Source organism: Triturus cristatus, chromosome 4_1 (assembly GCF_964204655.1).
Source record: "Triturus cristatus chromosome 4_1, aTriCri1.1, whole genome shotgun sequence".
NCBI lineage: Eukaryota > Metazoa > Chordata > Amphibia > Caudata > Salamandridae > Triturus > Triturus cristatus.
In genome coordinates, this window is record NC_140585.1 from 1,284,625,049 (window position 1) to 1,284,652,570 (window position 27,522).

The window sequence follows — 27,522 nt, forward strand, 5'->3', positions numbered from 1 at the left end:
AAGTTACTTATGCAACTCAGTATGATATGCCTAGATATCACACTGGGACATTTCCTAGACAAAATGTAAAGGTAAATTTGCGGGGGATGCTCCAGAAACTGGCTGCAGGTGTTGGATGGAGACTTGATGCAGGTCAGGGGTCACCAGATTTCAGGTCAGGATCGCCAGGGAGACCTCCTCGTCGTGTTGGGCCACTCGGGCCTTTGGCATCGGGTGCAGACTCACGTCTGAGCAAATTCGGTGCTCACGGAAGACAAAGTCTTGGTTAGGGAGGGCAGGTCCTCCGGGTTCTTGGGGGCTACTGGCTGCAGGACACATCGGGATTTCACTGTAGCAGGTCGAGGTCTGGACAGGCCAGTCGAGCTAGGGCCAAGTCAGTTGGTGTCCTTTCCTTCTTCAGCACAGCTCTTCGGTCCTTGTTTCTTCTCGTCTGCGGAGGCAAGTTACTTACCTTCAGTAACGATATAGCTGTAAGGGACATTCGTTAGTGATAGATTCCTTACCTTAGATTCCTTACCTTAGAATATCCCCAGGCGTCAGACTGGACCCGGAAAGTTTGCATCAGCAGTATCCCTTGCACGTCAGAAGGTGGCGTTGTGTTGATCCGCGTCTGTCGTTGGCATCGTGGTTGCCAAGATGACGTTGCGGAAGCTACTTAGACGCCGCCCTCGCGCACTGACTTCAGTTCTGTACACGACTTCCCGCACCAGGAACGCGGAGCCATGCAAGATACTGACCACTGGTGCATTGAAGCACAAGTTACTTACTTGTGTAACATTATATCTGTAATAGACAGTTAGGGATAGATTCCTTACCTTAGAATATCCCCAGGCGTCAGACTGGATCCGGAAAGTTATCGTCGGCAGCAACCTTGCGCGTCGGTAGGCGTCGTCGTGCGACCCCGCTTACGTCGCTGGTGTCGTAGTCGCAGAGATGTCGTCGGAGCTACTTCGAGGCACCCACGCGTGCTGACATTAGTTCTGTACACTACTATTCCGCACCAGGAATGCAGAGCCATGCCAGAGACCGACTGATGCAATAGAACTAGGGCCCTGAAAGGGATTACCTGAACACTAGAGAACAGTTCGCAGAACGGGGAGGATGGGCGGGCGGTAAGGAATCTATCACTAACTAATGTCTCTTACAGATAGATCGTTACACAAGTAACTTGTGCATCTGAAAGAGAGACACGTTCGTGATAGTGTCCTTACCTTAGAATACATACCCAAGTAATACCAACCCTGAAAGAGGGTCTGCGAAATTAAATCACATCAGAAAGTCACGGAGAACCGACCGGCCAAAGAAGCAGTCTCTCTGGACTAGTCTGTCAAGGCAATAGTGCTTAGGGAATGTATGCAGCGAGGCCCACGTAGCTGCCTGAAATATCTTGCAGGGGAACATCACGTCCTAATGCTGTAGTAGCTGCTGTCGCCCTGGTAGAATGGGCGCGCAGCCCAACCGTAGGATCCTTTTTAGCCACAGAGTAACAGGCTTCAATGCACAAAACAACCCAGATAGTCCGCTTGTGCACAGCCCGACCTTTCTTGGCACCCACGTAGTCAACAAAGAGCTGGTCATCCACCTGGAATGGCTGTGTGCGGTTGAGATAGAATGAAAGCACACGTTTTGGGTCCAGACGGTGGAGCCTCTCTTGAAGGATACGGAGGCGGAAAGAAAGTGAGCAAAGTAACAGTTTGCCCAAGATGAAAGGCAGTGACTACTTTCGGTAGAAAGGAGGGACGTGAACGAAGCACATCCTTGTCTGGATGAATCGCCAGGAAAGGAGGTTTAGTGGAAAGAGCCTGAAGCTCACTCACACGCCTGGCGGAGGTGATGGCCACCAAGAAGGCAGTTTTTAAAGTTGGTAACCTCAAAAGGACAGTTCTGAAGAGGCTCAAAGGGAGCGCACATTAAGTATGTGAGAACCAGGTTCAAGTCCCACTGAGGCATCACAAAAGGAATAGGAGTGAAAAGGTGAGTAATGCCTTTGAGAAATCTATTGACAACAGGGGACCTGAAAAGAGAGGGCTGATCAGGCAGCCTGAGAAAGGCTGAAAGAGCAGAAAGGTAGCCCTTGATAGTGCCCAGAGCAGAGCCCTGCTGGGCCAAAGAAAGAAGGAACAGAAGGACTTCTTAAGAGGGGCAGAAAGGGAATCCACAGCCTTTGCTGTGTACCATGCCACAAACTTGTTCCTCCTGCAGGCGTACACCAACTTTTTGGAGGGATGCCTGGCTGCCAGAATGACATCACAGACTTCAGGAGGCAAGTCGAAAGGAATCAACTGCCGTCGCTCAATCTCCACGCTAGGAGGTAGAGACTGGACAGGTTTGGGTGGAGGACAATCCCCTGCTGCTGCTGCGACAGAAGATCCTCCAGAAGAGGCAGTCGGATCGGGGGATCGATGGTCATACTGAGTAGCTCAGGATACCAAACTCTTCGAGCCCAGTCCGGAGCCACAAGAATGACTTGGGTCCGGTCGAGCCTGATTTTCTTCAGCACTATGGGCAGAAGTGGTATAGGCGGAAAGGTCTACAACAGACCGTAACTCCACTTGCGACGAAAAGTGTCGCCTAGCGCGTGCCACCTTGGAAATTCCAACGCGCAGAACTGCTGACATTTCACGTTCCCTTCGGTGGTGAATAGATCTAACCAAGGCTCTCCCCACAGTTGAAAGAGACCTTGCGCCACCTCCGAGTGAAGACGCCACTCGTGATCCATCATGCACCTGCGGCTGAGTTCGTCCGCCCTGGCGTTCAGTGAACCTGCCAGGTGTTGAACCACCTGGGAAATGCCCTGATGTTCCAGCCATGTCCAGAGGCGCAGGGCCTCCTGACTTAAGGTCCACAACCCCAACCCGCCCTGTTTGTTGCAGTACGACATGGCGGTGGTGTTGTCTGAACACCTGCACTACTCTTCCGTTGATAAAGGGAAGGAATGCCTTCAGTGCAAGTCGGATTGCCCGGAACGCCAGAAGGTTGATATGGAGCCTTGTCTTCGCCGGAGACCAGAGGCCTCTGATCTCCGCCACTCCCATGTGGCCGCCCCATCCCAGGAGGGATGCATCCGTCACCACTATGTGCTCTTGTTGGGGAAGGGAAAGGGATCTGCCATTGACCCAATACCGGTTTGTGAGCGCCAACTGCAATTGTTGTGCAGTGCCTTCCGAGATCTGGATGTAATTGGACAGGTTCCCCTGAAGCTGCGCCCACTGGAACTTCAGGTCCCACTGCAGAGCCCGCATATGCCATCTGGCATGATCGACTAGCAGGATGCAGGAGGCCATGAGGCCCAGCAGCCTCAGGGTCATCCTGACCGAAACCCAGGATAGAGGCTGAACGATCGGAATCAGAGCCTGAATATCCTGGACTCTCCGTTCGGGAGGGTAGACCGGAAAGTGCGTCGTATCCAGAACCGCTCCGATGAAGAGGAGCTTCTGAGAGGGAATCAGGTGCGACTTCGGCACATTGATGGAGAACCCCAGCAAATGCAGGAGGTTGGCCGTAGTCTGGAGGTGGGAGACGACTGTCTGGGGCGAGCCTGCCTTCACCAGCCAGTCGTCGAGATAGGGGAAGACTGGAACCCCTGATCTGCGCAGATGAGCTGCGACCACCGCCTTCACTTTCGTGAACACCAGAGGGGCGCTGGTAAGGTCAAAGGTAAGCACGGTAAATTGAAAGTGCTCGTGGCCTACCGTAAACCGCAGGTAACGCCGGCAGTACAGGAATGTGGAAATATGCGTCCTGCAGGTCCAACGCTACCATCCAGTCTCCAGGGTCGAGTGCAGAAAAGCATACAAGGGGTATGAGAGGATATAGATATATATATATATATATATACACACACATACACACAGTAGATTACACGGTGTAAGTTAATGAAAAGACGAGTCCATTTTGTTGTTCGCAGCCTTAGTGTTTCTTTAATATAGAAATGCTGGATTTTCATAGATGCACAGCCAACGCGTTTCGCCCAAACATGGGCTCTTCAGGGCGGTCAAAGGGTGCTGTACTCTCGCCAAGGTTATAGTGTAAGTTCCACTAAACTTCTGGTCCGTGTCAGGACGTAGAATAAGGGAAGTACCCTCAATGTAACAGTAACCAGTGGTCCAAAGGGTCAGCGACCACGGTTCTCAAGCTCTGTCTCGATAGTCCGTGTCAGAGGCAAGTGGTGGTTGTAAATGCAAAGAAAATGCGGTCCGTGTTCGGTGGCATCAGCTACTGCACGGCGAGGTGAAAGTCAAGACCTGAGCCAGAGTTAACATCTTGAACTTCTCCTTCCGGAGGAAGCGAATGACGTCCCTGAAGTCCAAGATAGGATTTGACACCAGAAAGTAGTGGGAGTAACAACCGCGTCCTACTTCCTGCGCAGGAACGTGCTCAGTGGCCCCCTTGGCCAAGAGGGCTGTTACTTCCTGTTGAAGTGCCAAGTGATCCCCCGACATGCAGTGGTACTGGGGTGGCATGGCTGGAGGGGTAGTCTCGAAGAGGAGGGAGTAGCCCCTTCAGACTATTTGTTAAATCTACCTGTCCGAAGTGATGGTGCGCCAGTGGAGGGGGGGAGGGAGGGAGAGGGGGGGATGGCGAATCCTGCCACCCATTGGCGTTTGATGGGCCTGAAAAACAAGACTAGGAACGTTTGGGAGGCAGTTGTGGCTGGGGTGGAGGTAGACTGACCTGCCCGCTGGCCCACTGACCACGGCCGCGCTGAGGCTGTTGCTGAGCAGGCTTGTGGCTCTGAAATGAACGTGTCGGGCACCCCTTCCGTGGCCACGAAAGAAGTGAAAAGTATAAGGCGGAGGAGGGCGCGTGGCAGAAAGGCCCAAGGACTTGCCTGTAGCCCGCGAGTCCTTAAAGCGCTCCAAAGCACTATCTGCTTTGTCGCCTAAAAGGCGATAGCCATCAAAGGGAATGTCCATCAAACTGTTCTGGACATCCCCAGAAAAACCAGCCAGGCGTGGCGACGGAGCGCCACCGTCGTGGAAATTGCCCTGCCCAGCAAGTCGGCGGTGTCAAGGCCACAATAAATAGTGAACTTGGCTGCATCCCTCCCTTCAGCAATAGCTTGAGAGAGCACTGTCCGGGCCTCCTCCCGACATTGAGGCAGCACGCGCATCACCGTATCCCACACAGAGTGGGAATAACGGCCCAAGAGACATGCAGTGTTCACAGACCGCAGCCCTGAACTGGCAGAAATAAAAATCTTACCAAAATGCTCCAGGTTCTTGGACTCCCTGTCCGGTGGTGCGGTAGGGAATGCGCTCAGGACGCAGAGGATTTGACAACCATGCTCTCGGGGGGGGGGGGGGTACCGGGAAAGGAAAATGGGGTCGCCCGGGGACAGACGATGGCGTCGGGCCATGTTCCTATCCACAGGAGCCCAAAAGAACATCCAAAAGTGCATTGTTAAAAGGCAGCAGTGGCTCCGAAGAGGTAGCTGCCGGCTGAAGGACTTCTGTCATCAGGAGGTTAGTCCGGACGACCACTCTAGGGAGTTTTGAGGGGGAGGGCCTCGGCCGCCCTACAGAACACCACTGCGTAGCTTGCACCCTCCTCCGTAGCCACGGTAGAAGGAGACAGCATGCCAAGGTCAGGAGAGGTATCAAGACCACTGGCATCCCCAAATTCCTCTGCCCAGTTCGGGTCAAACTCACATTGTGCTGTGAGAGGGTCCTCAGACCCCACCGAGTTCTCCCCTTCCTCCGAAGGCTGATAAACAAGCCAAAAATAAGGAGGATGGACATAGGGATAGAAATCCCCCACCAGCGTCGGAATCAGTATCAAGCAACGCCGGTCCGGTGCCGTATCCACATCAGGGCTGAAAACAGGGGTGTCGTTGTCTAGTGGGCAGGCGACGGAGGTGGTGCCAGTGTGGTCGACGTGGGTGGTGTCACAAGGTCAACCACCGTCGACCGGGATCCAAGCCCAGATCCATGGGGGACCTGCGGCACCGGGCTGGAGCAGACAGCGATGCTGGAGCCGGAGCTGCCGGCAGTAAAGGGATAGATCCCCCAGTCGGGCCTGCGGGGCCCAATGGCCCAAAGAGGCGAGCCATGGCTGACAGAAATTCCTGCAGCTAGGCCGGAGTCGCCGACAAGCCCGGGAAGGGTGGGTAGGCCGGCGGCAACTGCGTAGGCGCCGGAGGCACCACCCTCAGCCACGACAGGAAGTGGGAGAGCGATGGCGCTTCTTCGACTTCTTGGAGAGCTTTGTCTTACCTGACCCAGAGTGCGAAGACTTCGATCCCGATGACGGCTCAGCGACTGGTCCCTCAACCTCCCACAGGACCAGTACCTTGAGCAGCGCGGAGCTGACTGCTGGACTTCTAGCAACTTTCGGGACCGCTCCCGCAAAGTCTTCGGAGCCATTGCCCGGCAGTCGGAGCACGACTCGGGGTCGTGGTCGCGCTCCAAGCAGTAAAGACACACGCGGTGCGGGTCCGTTACCAACATCATGCGAGGACAGTCCCCGCAGGTCTTGAAGCCGGGGATCCCTACTGCACCAGGAGTTAATCGACTTATAAATAGAGACAAAAAGCCTCGAAAAAAACTGAGTCAAAAAGTGACTGGGGTACCGCTGTCTCTGGATCTGCGCTTGCTGGTGTGGAAAAAGAAAAATTACGTCATCTCGGCGACCAGGACGCCAACGACGGACGCGGAGCTGCACAACGCCACCTTCCGACGCATAGGGGTACTGCTGACGAAAACTTTTCGGATCCAGTCTAACGCCTGGGGGTAATTCTAAGGTAAGGAATCTATCACTAATGTGTTTCTTTAAGATTACTAGATTTATGGGCGTTACAGGTAGGAAAAGGTTGGACCAATGGGTCCCTATTATGCCACCCGCCAAGGGTGGGGGTGGGGGGGGGGGGGGGGAGTGGGGCATAAGCCTCATTCTGGCTGGCTGGCGGGGACTGAGAGTTGTGCTTCACCTCGCCTCCACCACCTGAGAGGTGGGGTTGGCAAAGGTGGGCACACCTCTCCTCCTAACTTGGTTCCCCCGACAATTCTCCCGCCCAAAGTGGGGGTCAGAACTGGTGGGGGCCAGTTGCTGTAAGCAGCAAATGGCTGGGGTAGTTCACAATGGCAACACGCCTTTGAAGTTTCCCCTTTGTGGGCCCTACCCATCCTGTGGGAGGAGGCTTGGCACCTCGTCCCAGGATGTGCATTGTTTTAGGACCCCGAAAGTGGCAGGCTCTCGACCCAGGGGTCCGGTAACATGTCTGGTGGTGGCAGCTGGCGAGCAGCCACTCAGCAAAGACACTTGAGTTAGGTCGTTCTTTCAGGGGGCATCTCTAAGATGCCCTCTGAGTGCATTTTTCATTAAATTCCACACTGGCATCCGTGTGGGTTCAATGTCCTGAGAAGATTTATACCAATCTACGCAGTTTTCAGTAAAGCCAATATGGTGCTGTGGAGTTCTTAATGACAAACTCTCATACCATATACTCTTTATGGCAATACTGCACTTACAATATGTATGAACTGACTTAGACACTGTAGGGGTATAGGGCTCAAGCACCGGTACCCTCATCACTAGTATAGTGCACCCAGCTAGAGTGGTGACTTACCTATGCCAGGGCAGTAGGCATGGGACACATGGATGTGGGTCATGTCGACTCTTCACTTTGTTCTGCACCAAAACACGCAGGCTGCAATTGTGGGGGTGGGGGGGGGGGGGGGTGGTGGTGTTGTGTGTATATTATATATATATATATATATTTATATATATATATACACTGAAAAAACCATAGGTTTCACACATGTTATAGTTAGCTGGACATTTTACTGATAAAAAAACCAATGAAATTCCCTCGTTATAGTTACTGTAGGCAACTATAACTCACGCGACCGCAGTCCTCTGCTGATGCTAATACTGTATTTAGACACTTATTTGCCCATGTCTTCTTCCATTAAATTTTAGCTATACATATATTACAAATATTTTTTTTTCATAAAGACACATATGTCATCAGCAGAGGATTACGGTCGCGTGAGTTATAGTTGCCTACAGTAACTATAACGGGGGAATTTCATTGGTTATCAGTAAAATGTCCAGCTAACTATAACATGTGTGAAACCTATGGTTTTTTCAGTGAATTTGCAAGGTTTTTTAAATGCTAATTCCTAACTATAACGTGTGTGAAACCTATGGTTTTTTCAGTGAATTTGTACGGTTTTTTAAATGCTAAGTTACTTTACGCCATTTGTGGCGTGCGCGCCCACTTAACGCAGTTCGTTCCGTGCGCGCACAGTGCGCTTCGCGCACCGTGCGCGCACAGTGAGCACGCGGTGCGCTTCGCGCACCGCGTGCCCACGTTGCGCTAGATGGGCCATGAACGCACGATGCGCTTCGTGCACCGTGCGCACATGGAGGACATATGATGAGCATCGTTGTGACAGGTAAAATATATGTTTTGTTTAGCTCTAATAAGCCATGCACAAAAGGTGCACTTCGGGCACCTTTTGCACACGGGGTGGGGAGAATGTGGATATTTTTTTTTTTATTATTTCTTACAGTACGCGTACGGTAAGCGTAATCGGCGAAATTTTCGAAAAAATTAAAATTGCCTTTTTTCACTTGGGGGATCGTTGGGGACTCCCTCGACATGACTAGGTGCTTGGGAGCTGTGTAAACAGCCCCTTTACATGTTTTTGCACTTGGTTTTTCAACCCCCTGTCAGAGTGCGAGAGAGAAAATGGCGGCCGCCGCTTCCTGGTTTCTACCGATTCGAATGTTTACTAAGATCTAAGGGCCAATCAGAATCGCGCTCGAGCACGCCACCGTACGCGTACGGTAAGCGCACCGTAAGCTGGCTCAGATATATATATTGATTTAAAGGCTATTTTCTCAGAATCTACTGAACAGATTTACACCAAAAGGCACTTCCTTGACCTGAGGACTACCTCTCTGCCAAATTTCAAGTAATTCTGTTCAGCCGTTCGGGCTGTAGCGGTGTCTAAAGGTCCTATGGAAAAATGCATGGGGAAAACGCATTTTGGGACCCCCCTTTTATCTCAGCCCCCGCTTGACGAATCCCCCCGAGACTTTCAGGGTAGGAGCGGAGCGCCCCACCTATTTTGAAAAATTCGCGAGGATTCGTCAACCGGCGCAAAAGTTATTCAAAATAGAATGTTGCGGATTTCCTATGGAAACGTGGTCCTAACTATAACTACCTACTGGCGACCGCCGGAAGGAAGGAAGGAAGGAAGGAAGGAAGGATGGATGTATGTATATATGTATATATGTATATATGTATATATGTATATATGTATATATGTATATATGTATATATGTATATATGTATATATGTATATATGTATATATGTATATATGTATATATGTATATATGTATATATGTATATATGTATATATGTATATATGTATATATGTATATATGTATATATGTATATATGTATATATGTATATATATGTATATATGTATATATGTATATATGTATATATATATATATATATATATATATATATATATATATATATATATATATATATATATATATATATATATATATATATATATATATATATATATATATATATATATATATATATATATATATATATATATATATATATATATATATATATATATATATATATATATATATAAGGCATCCAGGGCAGTTTTGAACAGTGAAAGGAATTGTTGTGTTGGAGGCGTGCTTACGTATCAAGGCTCCTCGTGTGCAGCTGAGGCCCGAGTGCACCTTGTACGTTAGGGTACTTTGAGCTTTGAGATATATATATATATATATATATATATATATATATATATATATATATATACATATACATATATACACACACATACACAAACACATACATGCATATACACAGTGCCTCTTAGGGTGGCACAAAATGCGCTTCAGCCCTTCCCTGGTCACAGTGCCCTTGGTACCTATGGCACATTTTACAAGGGACTTACATGTGGCCAGAGAGTTGCCAATTGGGTTTTGCAGCAGTACAGTTTAGGGAAAGAACATAGGCCCTAGGTACCTGGGTGGCATGAACCCAGGGCACCCTCAAAGTACATCAAGATTAGGCAAAAAGTGGGGGGGCAACCATGCAAAAAGGGGCACGTTCCTACAGAGAGCTCCTACACTTCTGAAAGAACTGATCTTCAAATGCAAGTGTACCCAATTACCATTGTTTATTTTCTTCATCACAGTACATACTGCCTGAGTGGAAACCACACATGGGGGACTGAAAGTACTCCTGCCACTAATTAACAGGAAATTGCTACATTCTTAATGTAGTCCAGTCCCAATCTGATGAATTCCAGCATCTCCTAGGAGACGGAAGCACCCTTGCTCAGTATCAGGCAGGCAGTACCAGAAAGGACTTCTACCAATGGTGGCACAAAGAGTACAGGTGTGAACTGGTTGACTGATACCCAAATAATAGACAGAGATTATGCATGCCAAGTACCACAAACAGTCGCTGACTTCACAAACATGGCTTAAAGCTACAGCATTGGAGCATACACTACTAAAGCTCAGGGGAGAATAGAATTATGGGCAAAGGCAGTATATTAGCTGCCTTCGTAGATTTAAAGTCCGAGTTCGATCTCGTTCCCTGTTCCTGTCTGTGGGTGAAGTTGTAGGAAATGGGGTTGCCTAATGATCTCCTTACACTTATAATGAGACTGCACGAGAACAACTATGCCAAAATCCGTTGGGGTACACAGGGCATGGTCACCAGCCCAATAGAACGAGGAGTGCGCCATGGCTCTCACTTTATTTTCCCTGTTCATCAATGGAACTGTCGATTACATGGCATTAGAAAATACTGATGCCCCGACTTCTGCAGGGGTCAAAATACCAATCCTAATGTTCGCCGACGACACATTGATAATTTCAAAGACCCCGAGTGGGCTTCAGCATGCCCTATCAATTTTCGAAGGGTTTTGTCTGGAGCGTGGTCTCGAGGTCAATGTGTCGAAGACTAAATGCATGGCCTTCAACCCGCACAAAACTTTTAAAGGCAACATATACATGAATAATCGACCATTGGATCGGGTAGGAGCGTTCACATACTTGGGGGTACACATACAGAGTAACATGAAGTGGAACCAACAAATTAACCTGGCATCACTCAAGCACCGGCAACTGGCGGGAGCACTACATCTAGAGCATAAAAAGTCACTTACTAAACCCATTAGACCAGTGCTCCAGGTTTATGACATGAAAGTGGTCAGCTCAGCCCTCTATGGTGCAGAACTTTGGGGGCTTGAGAACATATCTGAACTTACAGTGTCTGAAAATAGGTTTCTACGTAACATTACCAATCTCCCCAAAGCCCACCATCGTGTCCGCTGCACTACGATCAGGGAAGAAAGATTTTATCAGACATCATAAAACTCATCCCAGTTTTATATTGGCGCAAGCTATGGACAACACCGGAACTAAAAGTTTATGCTGCAGGTTTTGAGGACATAATTAAATCTGATAAGCTTCCATAAGATCAAATGGCTCTGGGGTGTTAGAGATATTCTGGCCGACCATGGTCTGATATCACTCTGGTAAGATCCGTCATCGGCTAGTTTTCCCACAAAAAAGCACCTGAAGGAAAAATATTGGGCGAGGATCACTTTTAACACCTGGAGACATAGTGAAGCAGCCATATTGACAGGAAGCTTTTTAGAATTTAAACACACTACGCACTTCAAACCTTACTGGGATATCATAACAAAACCTCAAGAAAGGAAGCTGTATTTCCAGTTGAGGGTGGGTTTGCTACCCTTGAGATCTTTCACAGCAAGGTGGGCTAATCCAACCGACAATAAGTGCCCATTCTGCCCGACCTATAAAGAAACAGTAGCACACATGCTTTTTGCCTGTCCAGCCTATGTAATTCCCCGTCGGGTTTGGCTGAGACCTTTATGTAAGCTGTTAGGCACACACAGAAGTGCGGAAGGCGAATAGAATTAAGGGGAAAAGGAACATTTTGGAAAATCAAGAAAGGTAATGGTTCCTGGGCCACAAATGAAAACATCACTGAGGGGCAGATAATCAGGTTCTGGATTAGCAGCGTTTCTGCAGAAAAAAGGCAACTGGTGAGGGCATGCACAAGCTCAGAAGATAGAAGCAGTGTATAATGCACACATACGCCATATTTTTAAACAAAGCTCTAAAGCAGAAGCTTTTGAATCTGTCGAACTGCTTTGCAACTGTACTTAGATAGATTAGAATGGGAAAAATAATGGGAACAGTTCATGAAAAGTCTAGGTTAGGGGCAGAAATAGAAGTATTGCAAGTGATACGTTGAAAAACTTGACTACTTCTGAAGAGCATTCAGTGAGTATAAAGGCCCAGCAGAGATTGCAGTTTTACAATACTTACGTTTACAATCTGTGCTGAACATTTCCTGGTGAGGGCAAGATGAATGAAGAATTTAGAGAAGTCGTGCAAGCAGCTTTTCTGTTACATGTTAAATTCACTTAAGGATACGGACAATAAAGAAGTTACGAAGATGTCAAAGGGGCATTTAAGGAGTTTGATAAAGACGTCTTAGATCAAATATATTTTTAAAGCACAGTATTTCAAGCAACTATTTTATACTGTTTCAGATGTGTTATCCATACTATAAAATGCTAACTCAAGGTCTTCACTTAAAATGTTTCAGACGTGAAGGAGAACGATCTCTAGTTCAATATTTTCATTTTGTGGCACAAATTGGAAGAATTTTACCTAATTACATCAGAGCAATTTCCCCTAGTAAATAGCCTGCCAAGATGCAGAGAGGGCACAGCTCTGCATTATGGTTCAAAGATCAGGTTATGGGGTATGATGAGACTGATTTCATGTCCTCATTAGATCCGCAAGCTTTTTAGTGATAAAGTGGATGGTGGCATGACTAATAAATTCATTCCTTTTAAACCTATAAAGTGTGTTTACACTTGGAAAGAAGCAAGTTTTATCTCCAAGGAGGGAACAGGCTACACAAAAGTTGGTATTAGAGCAAGACTGACTATTTATTAACAGTACACTCACCAAGTGCAAGCCTTACATAGATTTTGACTATGGGAATAAGTAAAATAATAGATTACATTTAAATTTTGTTTCTGTATTTTATGAATTCTATTTATTGTAACCTCTGGAATGTTGCTGATTAAATAGGAATTTGAGAAAGCAAAGTGAAAATGTAACCAACAAATCCGTTGCACTCATAACAATAAATAACTAAGGAGCCAGTAGAGGGGGCCAAGAAAGAGACACCAGTTTAAGAACACAATTCAATGACCTTTTAGAGCTCCAACTAAAGAAAAAGAGCGCTTCTACCCAATATAACAGCATTTATACAAGTCGTTCAAAATTTCTCCGATTCCTTAACATCCAAAGTGGTGCATAGTAAACAAATTGTGGAAGACACTGAATTTAAACTGGACGTCCCTTATGAGTCGTGCCAAGTATACAAGTACATGTCTGCCCAGCAACATGTCAGCTAGCAGAAATGGCCAGCTCCTGTGCGACCTAAGATAAAGACAAAGGCGACTATGAAACTGCACTGTTGGATACCAAGAGTAAGTATCTGCTAATTTGGTGAGGAACAAGCTCTTCTGGCAAAAAAAATAGCTTTTCGTTTTTGACGCACTAAAATTAACGCACAAGTTACTTACTTGTGTAACGATACATCTGTAAGAGACATTAGTTAGTGATAGATTCCTAACCTTAAAATATCCCCAGGCGTCAGACTGGATCCGGAAAGTTTTTGTCAGCAGTACCCCTACGCGTCGGTAGGCGTCGTCGTGCGGCTCCGCGTACCTCGCTAGCGTCTTATTCGCCGAGATGACGTCTTCGGAGCTACTTTGACGCGCCCGGGCTGACGTCAGTTCTGTACACGGCTTTCCGCGCCAGGAACGCAGAGCCATGGCAGAAACAGACTACTAGTGCAATAGAACCAGGGCCCTTAAAGGGATGACCTGAACCCTAGAGAACAGTTCGCAGAACGGGGAGGATGGGTGGGCGGTAAGGAATCTATCACTAACTAATGTCTCTTACAGATACATCGTTACACAAGTAAATAACTTGTGCATCTGAAAGAGACACGTTAGTGATAGATTCCTTACCTTAGAATACATACCCAAGCAATACCAACCCTGGTGGAGGGTCTGCGAAGTGGAATCACACAAGAAAGTCACGGAGAACCGACCGGCCAAAGAAGCAGTCTCTCCGGACTAGTCTGTCAAGGCAATAGTGCTTAGTTAAAGTATGCAGCGAGGCCCACGTGGCTGCCTGACATATCTTGCAGGGGGGAGACCGCGTCCCAATGCTGTAGTAGCTGCTGTGGCCCTGGTAGAATGGGTGTGCAGTCCTACCGGAGGTTCCTTTTTAGACAGAGTAACAGACCTTAATGCACAAGACAGCCCATCGGGAGATAGTCCGCTTGTGCACAGCTCGGCCTTTCTTTGCACCCACGTAGCCAACAAAGAGCTGGTCATCCACCCGGAACAGTTGTGTGCGGTTGAGATAGAATGAAAGTGCACGTTTTGGGTGCAGATGGTGAAGCCTCTCTTGAAGGGTGCGAAGGTGGAAAGAAAGTGGGCAGAGTGACAGTTTGCCCGAGATGAAAGTCTGACTACTTTCGGCAGAAAGGAGGGACATGGTCGAAGCACAACCTTGTCCTGATGAACCGCCAGGAACGGAGGTTTACATGAAAGAGCCTGGAGCTCACTCACACGCCTAGCGGAGGTGATGGCCACCAGGAAGACCGTTTTCAAAGTTAATAACCGCAAAGGACAGTTATGAAGGGGCTCAAAGGGAGCGCACATTAAGTATGTGAGAACCAGGTTCAAGTCCCACTGAGGAATCACAAAAGCAATAGGAGGGAAAAGGTGAGTAATGCCTTTGAGAAATTATTGACAACAGGGGACTTGAAAAGAGAGGGCTGATCAGGCAGCCTGAGAAAGGCTGAAAGATCAGAAAGGTAGCCCTTGATAGTGCCCAGAGCAGAGCCCTGCTGGGCCAAAGAGAGAAGGAACAATAGGACCTCAGAAAGAGGGTCAGAAAGGGGATCTACAGCTTTCGCTGTGCACCATGCCACAAACTTGTTCCACCGACAGGCGTACACAGATTTAGTTGAGGGATGCCTGGCTGCCAGAATCACATTACAGACCTCAGGAGGCAAGTCAAATGGAATCAACTGTCGCCGCTCAATCTCCACGCAAGGAGGTGGAGCCTGGACAGGTTTGGGTGGAGGACCGTCCCCTGTTGCTGCTACAGAAGATCCTCCTGAAGAGGCAGTCGGATCGGGGGATCCACGCTCATACGGAGTAGCTCGGGATACCAAATTATTCCGAGTGAAGAAGCCATTCTGGATCCATCAGGCACCGGCGGCTGAGTTCGTCCGCCCTGGCGTTCAAAGAACCTTCCAGGTGTTGAACAGTCAAGGAAATGCCTGGACGTTCCAGCCATGTCCAGAGGCGCAGAGCCTCCTGACATAGGGTCCACGACCCCACCCCGCCTTGTTTGTTGCAATACCACATGGCGGTGGTGTTGTCTGTGAACACATGCACTACCCTCCCCTTGACCAAGGGAAGGAATGCTTTCAGTGCAAGTAGGATTGCCCTGAGCTCCAAAAGATGGATATTGATCTTGGACTCCGCCGGAGACCAGAGGCCTCTGATCTCCACCTCTCCCATGTGGCCACCCCATCCCAGGAGGGACGCATCAGTCACCACTGTGTGCTCCGGTTGGGGAAGGGAGAGGGATCTGCCGCTAACCCAATGCTGGTCCGTGAGCCACCACTGTAAGTCTTGTGCAGTGCCCTCCGAGATCTGGACGTAGTCGGACAGGTTTCCCTGATGCTGCGTCCACTGGAACTTCAGGTCCCACTGCAGTGCCCGCATATGCTATCTGGCATGGTTGATCAGCAGGTTGCAGGAGGCCAAGCAGCCTCAGGGTCTTTTGACCGAAACCCAGGACCAAGGCTGAAAGATTGGAATCATAGCCCGAATGTCCCGGACTCGCTGTTCAGGAGGATAAACCCGAAATTGCACCGTGTCTAGAACCGCTCCGATGAAGAGGAGCTTCTGAGATGGAATCAGATGCAACTTCGGCACGTTGGTGGAGAACCCCAGCGAATGCAGGAGGTCGGCCGTAGTCTGGAGGTGGGAGACGACTGACTGGGGCGAGCCCGCCTTTAACAGCCAGTCGTCCAGATAGGGGGAAGACTGAGGCCCCTGATCTGCGCAGATGAGCTGCGACCACCGCCATCACTTTCGTGAACACCCAAGGGGCGCTGGTAAGGCCGAAAGGGGCACGATGAACTGAAAGTGCTCGTGGCCTACCGTGAACCGCAGGTGGGCCGGCAGGATGGGGATATGAAAATAAGCATCCTGCAAGTCCAATGCTACCATTCAGTCTTGCAGGTGTAGGGCAGACAAGACCTGAGGAAGCGTGAGCATCTTGAACTTCTCCTTCCGGAGGAAGCGATTGACGTTCTGGAGGTCTAAGATAGGACGCAGGCCCTTGTCCTTCTTCGGAACCAGGAAGTAGTAGGAGTAACAACCACAACCTACTTCTGGCATCGGAACGTGTTCGATGGCCCCCTTGGCCAAGAGTGCCGCAACTTCCTGCTGGAGAAGCGCCAAGTGATCCCCCGACATGCGTGGTACTGAGGCAGCATGGCTGGAGGGGTAGTCTCGAAAGAAGGAGTAGCCCCTTCGGCCTATCTGCAGAACCCACCTGTCCGAAGTGATGGTGCGCCAGTGGGGGAAGTGATGGCGAATCCTGCCGCCCACTGGCGCTTGGTGGGCCTAAAACACTGAACCAGGAAGGTTTTGAGGCAGTGGTCGCAGGGGCGGTGGTGGACTGACCCGTCCCCTGGCCCCATGCTGCACTTCGACGGGTCCCCCGACCGCGGCTGTGCTGAGACTGTGGCTGTGGCTGTGGCTGTGCAGGCCGGCGGCTCTGAAAGGAATGCGTTTGGGTGACTCACCCCCAAACTCGAAAGGAGCGAAAGGCAGACCCCAAGGGAGCACGTGTGGAGGCAAGACCCAAGGACTAGGCTGTAGCCCGGGAGTCTTTAAAGCGTTCCAAAGTGCTATCCGCTTTGTCACCAAAGAGGCGCGTGCCATCAAAGGGCATGTCCAACAAAGTGTTCTGGACATCCCAGAGAAGCCAGTTGTCCTGAGCCAGGCGTAGCGCCACTGTTGTGGAAATTGCTCTGCCGAGGGAGTCGTCTATGTCAAGGCCACAACGGATAGTGAATTTTGCAGCATCTCTCCCCTCAGTAATGGCTTGGGAGACCACCGCTCGAGCTTCCACTGGACACCAAGGCAGCACCTGTGCTACAGTGTCCCACACAGAGTGGAAATAGCGGCCCAACAGGCATGCAGTATCCACCGCTCGCAACCCGGAACTGTCAGAGGTGAGAATCGTTTTCCCAAACTGCTCAAGTTTTTTAGATTCTTTGTCCGGAGGTGCGGAAGGGAATGCGCTAGAAGAGGCAGAGGCCTGGACAACCTGTGGTGTTGCCTGAGAGAACTGGTGTTGCCTGGGGCCGGGCGATGGTGTTGTGCCACACTCCTAACCACAGGAACCCCTGTGTTAGGATTGGTCCAGGTGCTTAACAGAACGTCTGTAAGCGCGTAGTTAAAGGGCAGTAGCGGCTCTGCCGAAGAGGTCGCCGTCTGCAGCACCTCAGTCAGGAGATTGGTCCTGATAGGCACGGAAGTGAGCTCGTGGTTAAGAGCCTCAGCCGCCCTACGCAACACCACAGAAAAAGTCCCAACCTCCTCCGTAGCTACAGAAGGGGACAGTGTACCAGGGTGCGGAGAGAAATCCAGATCGCCTGGACCTTCCACAACACCCTCCCACTCCGGTTCATCCTCACATTGAGCTGCGAGGGGGTACGCAAAATAGGAACCAATATATTTGATAAGTTAGACAAGGAACTACAATTGTGATAGCAAAGGGTGGGAAGGGGTGGGGGCAGCAGGGACATAGATGACATCAAATCAGAGATGGCTGGCAACTAATCGACAGATAGAATTATAGACAGTAATGCATAGGTAGGACTGAAAAAAAACCATTACTGTGGGTTTAATAAGGGACACTGGAGATTGAGAATTTACAGAGGCTAGAAAGTAATGCAGGAACCATTAGAAGACAATGTATTCGTTGATAAGGAGCTAGAATTGATCTGGAGTTCCACAGATAGGCTTCAGTTACACATGTCGGCTCTGCAGCAAGTGGAAAAGTACAAAATGTTCTGCCTCTTGCTGTTTGTGCCAGGTTTGTATCAGTTACTCGCTAGGCTTGTTACTGTGAGTGCAAGTTGTGAATTGCTGTGTTGAGTGTAGAATATGACTGAGGTGACAATGAATATATACAGTGGTCCTTTGCCAGAGATAAGTGGCCACCATGAGGATGAATCAGCGTATGTTGTGGTCAGCCCATTAAGTGGTGTACACTACAGTGTATTTGCAGCAGTGAAGACTGCACAGCGTGCATAGGCTCCCGAGTGTGTGTAGAACCATTCCCAAGTGAGTATGAACCACCATGAGGATAATCTTGTAGCTGAGATTTACCTTTGTGTAACATTATGGAATGATGTGCATCTCAGAATTTTTGTCCAAGTCCGCTGTGATTGTACGTGATGCTTTTGGCAGTGGATTTTGCGAGATGCTTGTTGCACTTGTAACTTTGTGAAAGCACAGAGTCTTCCAGCCTCAAGTATTGATTTGCTTTGGTGAGTGTTAAGTACAATTTATGTTTGGTCATTTTTTATGTGAGTTTGTCAAAAATGTGAGACATTTAACGTTTTGAGCCTTGGTTTGCCACCTTTCTAGTTTTCTATCTGGAATGTCCCAAGAGTGTGAGTGAAATTTGAGCAGAGTAAAATGCAAGCTTATTGGAGTGCATGCTCTTTTGTATGCTAATTAAAGTATGCATAACTGGAATACATTATTTCAAGGTAACTAGTTCCATTCATCTTTCTAAGAACGTTGGCTTTGGTGTTAGGGCAGCAATGTGTCCGAACTAAGAAACGGAGTGCAACAAATTCTGATGGATTCAGAGGACTACAAGGGAGAGAAAATATGAGAGTCCAACTGGAGTGTACTCTTGGCTTAACATGATGGCATTTTCTGACAAACCTAACTCTCTCAATATGTGGTTGCAAGGAGTGCAGAAGAAGTCATTTTGTAGTGGGCTGGTCCCACATGTTCAGGAGTCACAAGTAGATGCTGAAGACGTGGCCAGGTAGAAGTAGATTAAGTTTATTAAGTTCATTAAGTTCTTAGATGTATATACAGCAAGTCCCACCAGGAGCAGCCTCCTAGCTGCCCAGCCCATCTTCCAACTGGCTACACTCATACACCAGGCACCCAAGCATTCCACTCACACCAACATTCTAACCAGAACACTCACAGTGGCTGAGCAGCTAGGTACAGGATGAAAGGGAACATATTAACAAGAACTGAGGATATTACACATTTTGTATTAACGATTTCAAGAGGAGGCCCGTCAACAGCAAAGGGATAATTGAAAGTTGGGTACATTTTTAATCCCCGATATTGGCAGAAGGAAATCGTGAAAACAGAAAGCTAGGTGCTTTGGAGAAATTAAAAGATTTTTTTTTAAAAAACATTTTTTTTGTCCCGAGCCAGCTTAGTTAAACACTTATTCTTAGGACATTGGCGGTCTGAATTACAGGGTGTTCTAACCAGTTTAGGCAAAGGCCGTGGTGCATGCTGCAACCAACACCCAGGAGATTTAACTTCCCATCTGACAGAAACAAACGCAAATGAAGAACATCTTTCCTGCAGAGATCTTCGGTTTCTAGAACGCCATAGTGAAGATGCAATTATTTTTTCACGTCAGAAACTAACAAACAAAATGTCTCTAACACATATATGATATCCCTTCTGGCCTACTATAGGACAGCATCATTTTCTTCAATATCTACATTTGCCAATTAAAGTAAGCAGCCAAACTTTACATTTTCAGATTTAGGCATACATCAAGAACACCAAGATCTAAATTTGTCCAGAACACAGAACAGGACATGAGGTCAAAATCATGGAGCATCTTTTCCCTATAAACATGAATATGGAGAATTCTCTCTGACTACATGGCACAAAACAGAACTCAAGGGAGTGTGTGAAGCAAACACTTCCCCCCCCCCCCCCCACCTCCTGAATATCTCTCTACATTTTGTTTTGGCCACCAGCTACCCCAACAAAAGTAAACTTTGGCTTCACTTTTAATGGAGACATTATTTGGACAAGACAAATAAAGGGGGTGGTCAAGAAGCTTGAAACTCACAATGTTTTCAAAAAACATTCTGTTCCATCTAATAAACCCTAGTAGTACAAGTAAGAAAATTACTGGTATGGGCACATCTAGACTGGGAGAGAATATGCTCAAACAGCAGGAGAACAAAATCTGACTACAGGATATCTAAACTGTAAAGAAGTGCTGTGAAGAAGCTAAAAAGCCAGTATACAAGCACTCTACAAAATCTCTATAAAAAGCAAATCAAAGGTTTGTTCGGTCTATGCTATCTATCAGTGTGCGGTTAGATTGTTCTCTTTTGACTCTTATGAATTAAAATGGAGCCTCAGCACTCGTTATAGTTAAGACTAAATATCGCTATGCGAAATATTTGAATCTGACAACTAATTCATAGAAAAGTTTTGACATAGTGAAAATAAAAGTTCAAATAAACTCATTTTTTTGTCTAATTTTCCCGGATGATGTCCATACTTCTGCTCAAACAGTGGATCAATTGTAATATTTATTATTTTATATTTACTGTTTGGAAAGTTTAAGGCTCCATCACACACCAAGTCTTTACCATGATACATTGCACTATTCAACATTCATCTCGCAAACCTTTTTCATGGGTTATTAGTCATGTCTTGAAAGATCATGGCTTAAAACACATAGCAGAACAAGTGGTGGGGAAATGAATTTGACCTTTCATGGAATGGCACAATTTGCAGATGTATTCAATGTGAGCTCTTAACAGACTCATTTATTTAGTCATTAGTTAGAGTAATTTTTGAAGAAGAGTCAATGAGGGGCAAAGAGTATGACAAGCATATATTTCTTAAAGAGGTTGAGTTTAACGAAGCCTAGATAGTTGTTGGAATAATAATTATGTAAGACTCCAACATCCCAAAGATCACACAGCGATTTCATGTAACTTCTGAAAAGTAGAGTGAAGCACTGCACACAAAAACCAAAAACGTTAAACGTACGCTTTAAAACTGTTTGAATTTCTCATTGGATGGGTACTTTTTAGTCACTGGAGGACCTGTCCCAACCGGGCATCTCTGCTAGCATGAATGGCTCTACATTAAGTAGATTTCTATATGATCTTTGGCTTCTGTTAGATATCTTGGTTTGCCCTCAATCAGTATCAGATGTTGCAAGTGGACATTTGGTGGTTACATTCGGAAAAATGTTCATGCTTGTAGATCTCCCATCTGCATACAATTAACTGTCACATTACTGTGTGACTTTGTATAGCGCACATCTTTATTTATTTGAAAACTTTTATATCTGCTATTGGTTGGACTTTGTACCGCTATGGACTATCTAAAGTAAGCCTTTCTGTGTGATTTTAGATTCCTCATGGCCTATAATGCACAGTGTAATGCTTTGTCGGGGATACCAGGTAGTAAATGCCAAGGGTATCTATTGAGTGCCATGCCTGTTAAGTGGTATAGTTTCATTAGACACTACTCGGGGGCCATTAAATGTTTATTAGTTCACAAAGGTTTTATCCATTCCATGTATGTGTACGAGTATGTAAGAGAGGTTGGTGAGCTTTACTGTTTAGCTTAAGATCTCCTACAGTGAACAGCACAGTGGGTCATGTTATGTCAAAAGTTGGCAGAGAACTTCGGTCAAGTAAAATCAATTGTACGTTACTATATAACATAAGTACAACATTGTTTCAACTGTAGGTTGCTGGTGTACTGCTTATGTAAGCTTTAGATAATGTACATCAGCCAAACTGTTTAGTGCAAGAGCATTGGTCGTCCAAGAGTCCTTTTGTGGCTGCAGCAAAGGACCTTTAGGTGTAAGTTCAAGGTCTCTAGAGTGCGCTGTGTTCTGTGTGGTTAGTACCATTGTTGTGGCATTCTAATAACTGGGTGTCGAAGCATATTGTTGGGTGTAGGTGATTGAGAATGCTTAATGGGTTAAGTGTTGCTTGGGTATTTTATAGCTAATATGTGAGTGGTGGTGTGTGTACTGTGCTTTATTGAGTTGAGGTTACTTGCTGTCGAGTAAATGGCTGGTGAGTAAAGGCGTATTTGTATATATTGTAGTATGTGTTGGTTATATATATATGCATGGAAGCAAGAGAAGCTAAATCTATTGCTAGAACTATGGAGTAGTAGTTCTACTGGCAGTTTTAAATTTTGTGGTAGTGACCCAGTGCTGTTTCTTGTGTTCTTCCAATTGATTAATTATCTTCGTTTAGTGCTTAGTGATACTGCAGAGCAACTTGTTTCCATCAGCATGGCACTTGGTTCGTAGTGTGGAACACTCACAACAGAGTAAGAAGAACATCGGATTGCTTTAATATTTTGTATTAAGCATTTGTAATGTGCTACAAGTTGTCATGCAATCATTTCGGGGAAATAAACACCTTCTATTCCATTTAGTTTAAGGTAAGAAGCACATCTGCTGAAGTCTAGAGTAGAATACAAATGTAACCGCAATCCATTGCTAAACAAAGATAATATATCCAAAACATTTCATTTGTACCAGAAAACTAAAAGAGGTCATTTGCATTTTTTGACATAAATGGTCATTTCAGCTGCACAGCTGATCCTACCTGGGCGGCCTCTTTGCAAGGAGGGCGTGTTCACTGTAGGTTCAAAACAGCTGGTTCATGCCAGATATTAAGAACATCCAGTGACTATGAAAAGGCATTCTAAAGAGGCTCATTGCATGTAGGTATATTTTGCATGAAAATACTGAAACTCTGTAATGGATCTTGCCCTCCAGGACCTCAATTGCACCCCTTCGCTCTGTGCTCTGAACTGGGGTTGTGTACCATGCTTTGCACCTTGTAGATGTTCAATAGAGACAGACGCCCTGCTAAAGAAGCATTCTCTGTCCTGTTAAAAAGGGACCACCCTCTTTTTTTTTATTTGATAAACCTTTGGATGAAGCGGTACAAGGATAAAAAAAATTAATTTCTGGGGTGGTTGGGAGTTATTCTGTAATGGCAATCCTGTCCCATCACTGGCATGGATGGGTTAGACAAAGCACAAAAGGCACCTACATCACAGAATTGTGGGCCACTGTCTTGGATTTCATAAGCATGAAACCAATTTTGGTAATTAGTTTCTATTTGGCAGTGACTACAAACATACAGGGATGTGGAATTCCTATAGCCAGACGCTCAGGACATAGTTTGGGGTCAATGGCAACAAGTTTTCATGTGTATTTTGTCCTTGGGACAAGTAGGCCCAACCCCCTGAGGCCCTCAAACCCTTTGGCTGCAAGTTTGCAGTACCACATTATGGATCAGGGAAGGACATTGTCTGCAGTTAAGGTAATATTTTTGTCCATGTGTTAATGCTGTTCAAACTTGTATTTATGGTTCATTAATTGAAAGCTTTTATTGTTAGGGTTAGCGTACTAAGTAAATGTTGTAAGCTCTGACTGCACTACTGACAGTAGTCCAGTATAAAAATGTGCACACACGTTTCCAAAGTTTAACAATATGAGGCTATGTATGATGCTCCCATAATGCTCTCTGATTTGATGCAAATATTTGAAGAAGCTTGAAAGCAAAATTGATGATTCTTTGCTTTCAAAATAAAATGTTAATAAAAAAATGAAAACGGGAAAAAACAATTTTACTAAACTACTGTTAAAATTTCAGGTATCATTTCTTTGCGGCATCATTTAGGAACAGGTGTTGATGCCTGCTAGTATTTCCCAAGAGTACTCATAATGGAAAATGAGTGTAACCAGTTTCAATAAGATTATGAGAAGCACAAATAAACTAGCATTGGCAAAGCCAGTGGGTCTGAAATTGGTGGCCAGCTTTTTAATTTGTCAATGTGTGACTTGTTTTGGCATGGTTTTTGTAAAAACCTTATTGCTGTGGGAGCTGCCGAGCCCACACCATTATAACAAAACATTGGCAAAAGCTAAATTTGTTTTTGGTCTCAAAAAGCACACACTGCCACAGTAGTGACTGGCACTGAACAAAACTACTTTGCGTGCCGAAATGCTCCTTGTAAAAGAGCAGAATGCTGTCACTCACAGTGAAGTCAACCTCTACAGAGAGAGAGAAACAGAATGTTTATAAAGACAAAAGGTCACGGTCAATGCCAGACCAAATTAGGGGCCCAATAATTAAAGAAAGTCTCAAAAGTGCACCCATGTTATATTCCTTGCATTAAGTGCAGCTATACGGCTTTTGTGAATTCCCAAGAATTTACAGAAGTAGAACAAGAAATAGTACTCCTGGAAAATATTTGTGAACTGCATTTTAGCATGAGCAAATATGCATGTGTAAATTTGCTCATGCGAAAATCTGAGTGTTTGCTAGGTCCCTTTCCCTCCATCAACTTTTTCCCCAACTCTGAAAGAAGGTTTACGTTTGCCATTGTCGGGGGTAAATTTCCAACATTTCTCAGTATGGGAAAAGATTAGAGAAGAGTTGTTGAAAACCTTTAAAACATGTAAGTTAGTAGGTTTGCACAGACTTAAAAGGGCATTCTAACCCTGGAACTATTGCTTACCACTACCTTCAGCCCCAGTATGTAGATCTGGGGAAACGTGGCAACATGTGGGGATGTGGGGATTGCAAGTATTCAAACACTACTATGGTATGAGCCCTGGCATAATCAGAGAAGCTATATCAGAGCTGTTATATAATGAGATTGCTGCCACAATTTGTCGCCGCAGTACATGACACCAAAGGGACAAGTGGATTTTGTAACAGGACAAGTAGTTTTTATTAAATTCCACACCCCTGAATATACTTGCCCTGATGAATGCCCATAACCACAGGATAGGGTTGAGAGGTGGACAGAAACATGTTGACCTGGTTGTTTTAAATGGGATGAAGGTATTAACTCCCCTCTGAATTTTAGTCTGCCAATTGGGGAAAATTAATGAAGTCTGCTATTAGTCCACCATAAGGTAGTTTTATTTTCACAATCACTCGCACTTTGCATACCCCCCTCATACCTAGCTCTCAGAGGGATAACTCCGCTGTTTAATACATCACTTCTAAAGACCTCCTCCCTTCCCCTGCTTTTTGAGTGAAGGAAGTTGTAGCCAACACCACTGAAGTAACACTTATGGTGTGAGAAGGGACCCAATAATGAAGCATGCCACCTCAGGGTGAGTGAGGGTCTTAGTCTTAAAAAATAATATTTTATTTTTACCCTGAGTTCAGGAAATTAACAACGATGAGGATTGATAACGTCTCGACCATGTGCATTCTTTCGTGTTTTTAAAAGTTGTCTTGTGGAATCAATAACATTTTGGTTATTAAACGTCCCTCAGACCCTTTAGTGCATGTATATGGTTTACACCCAGTTAGTTCCCTTCAGCTCTAGTATCTTGTTTCCTGAAACTGTGTTCAGCTGGTTGCTTATGGTAATGAATGTGCCTAATCATATAAGACTTTGTTGAGATCACTTTGACAGTAAATCAAGAAGGCTTCTCAAGCAATAGTGATCACTGGTGCAAAACTAACATATGACTATTCTTTTTCCCAATTGCGCCCAAAAATAATTTTCAAACTACATGAAACTAGGTAGTCTACTCACTCACCGGAAGCTGTAAATGTGCTTCAATCACGGAAGTCCTCAAACTAAATGGTGTTTACAGGAGCAAAAGCAAAATTCAGACCTGCAGCACTTTGTACTAACCACAGCACAAGACATGGTCTGAGCCCAACCATAAAATACTTGATCTGAAGCTCAATGAGTAGCTCAAAATAAAGAAAAAATCTGCTACAAGTCCAAACTGTTGCATGATCTGCACCAAGTAACTTGAGATGAGAGAAAGCCCTGCTAAAATTTCCAAGGACCCAGCATCTGCCTAAAGAAAACCTTATAAACCAGACAGTTACTACAGCTGGCAAACCTTTCAGATGCAAAGATCACAGAAGCAATGTTGGATTTCAAACATTATGTAATGCCAATAACAAGCACCATAGGAAAACAATGGGGGGGGGGGGGGGGGGGAGGGGGATGAGGAACGTTTCAGATACTTCAAAAAGCATCCATAATCACAGATCAATACAGCCCCAGATGTATCAAGAAATGGACTTTCACCAACTTGGAAGTTAAGAAAATAAATCACAAAACAACAATTTTCTAACAAGAAGTGTATCATACCAGTCTTGAGCCGAAAGCTTGAGTGGCTGGTCTACTACTCGATAAGGAACTGTAACACTGACTGTAGTTCCCCCTGGTTGCATCTGGTCCTTTCTTCTCTGAATTAAAGTTTCATTTTCTCGCTGACAGCCTTGCTTCTTCTTTTCATCTGAAGAAACAAACCTGGATACACAGGGTAGGAAGGTTGTAAGTACATTCTGGTTTATTAGCTGTGAGCACAATCAGAAATGCAACTTCATCCGCAAACGCAGTACAGAACTATTATCCACCTGTGACTCACCTGCGTTGTAACCTTTTGTCAATTCCTAATAAACAGGTTTAAAACAAAAAGTACTAGAGTTACTACCTGGAAAAGAAGGATTATGCTACTTACCCAGTATGCATCTGTTCTTGGCATGTAGAGAGGTAGATTCACATGCTTTGCATAGCCTGCCATCTAGTGTTGGGTCCGGTTGTTTGCAGTTTGTTTTTGTTCGAAGAAGTCTTTTCAAGTCACGAGATAAGGGACTCCTCCTTTCGGTGATAATGCGCATGGGCATCAACTCCATTGTTAGATTGTTTGTCGCAGAGGGTGATAAGGGAGTTAGTGAGAGTAGTAAGAGATGTCCATGTTCATATGTATCTAAGTAAGATGGTACTGCAACAGGTATAGGTACCTGGGGAGGCACATGTGAATCTACAGCTCTACATGCCAAGAGCAGATGCATACTGGGTAAGACGCATTTTCCATTCGAGGCGTGTGAGGAGTAGATCACATGCTTTGCATAGACTATACAGCAGTTATCTTCCAAAGCAGTGGCTAACCTGTAGCTGTTGTAGCTGTCTGAAATAGTGTATGTAAGACTGCTTGCTGTCTTGCTAACACATCTACACAATAGTGTTTTGTGAATCTGTGAGGTGTAGACCATGCTGCAGCTTTGCAGATGTCATCTAAAGGTATATTTTCTAAGAATGCCTTAGAAGCCCCTAGTTTGCGTATGGAGTGCGCTCTAGGGGTAATTGTTAATGTTAATTTTGCATAGCATGTCTGAATGCATTTGACTATCCACCTTGCAATACCACATTTTGATATAGGATTGCCTTTATGTGGTGGAGCAAAAGCCACAAATAGTTGTTTGGTCTTGCGGAAAGGTGTTGTCCTTTCTATATAATAAAGTGGTGCCCTTTTC

At 46.0% G+C, this 27,522-nt stretch overlaps 1 protein-coding gene across 1 annotated transcript in view; it reads right to left on the bottom strand.

The window, feature by feature from the left end:
* CDC73 (cell division cycle 73) overlaps nucleotides 1-27,522 on the bottom strand; it is a 674,568-nt gene that overhangs the window by 136,817 nt on the left and 510,229 nt on the right. Inside the window, exon 14 of the mRNA XM_085654791.1 lies at nucleotides 26,354-26,515. Within this exon, the coding sequence (XP_085510917.1) occupies nucleotides 26,354-26,515 (162 nt within the window). The remainder of the gene's footprint in view (nucleotides 1-26,353; nucleotides 26,516-27,522) is intronic.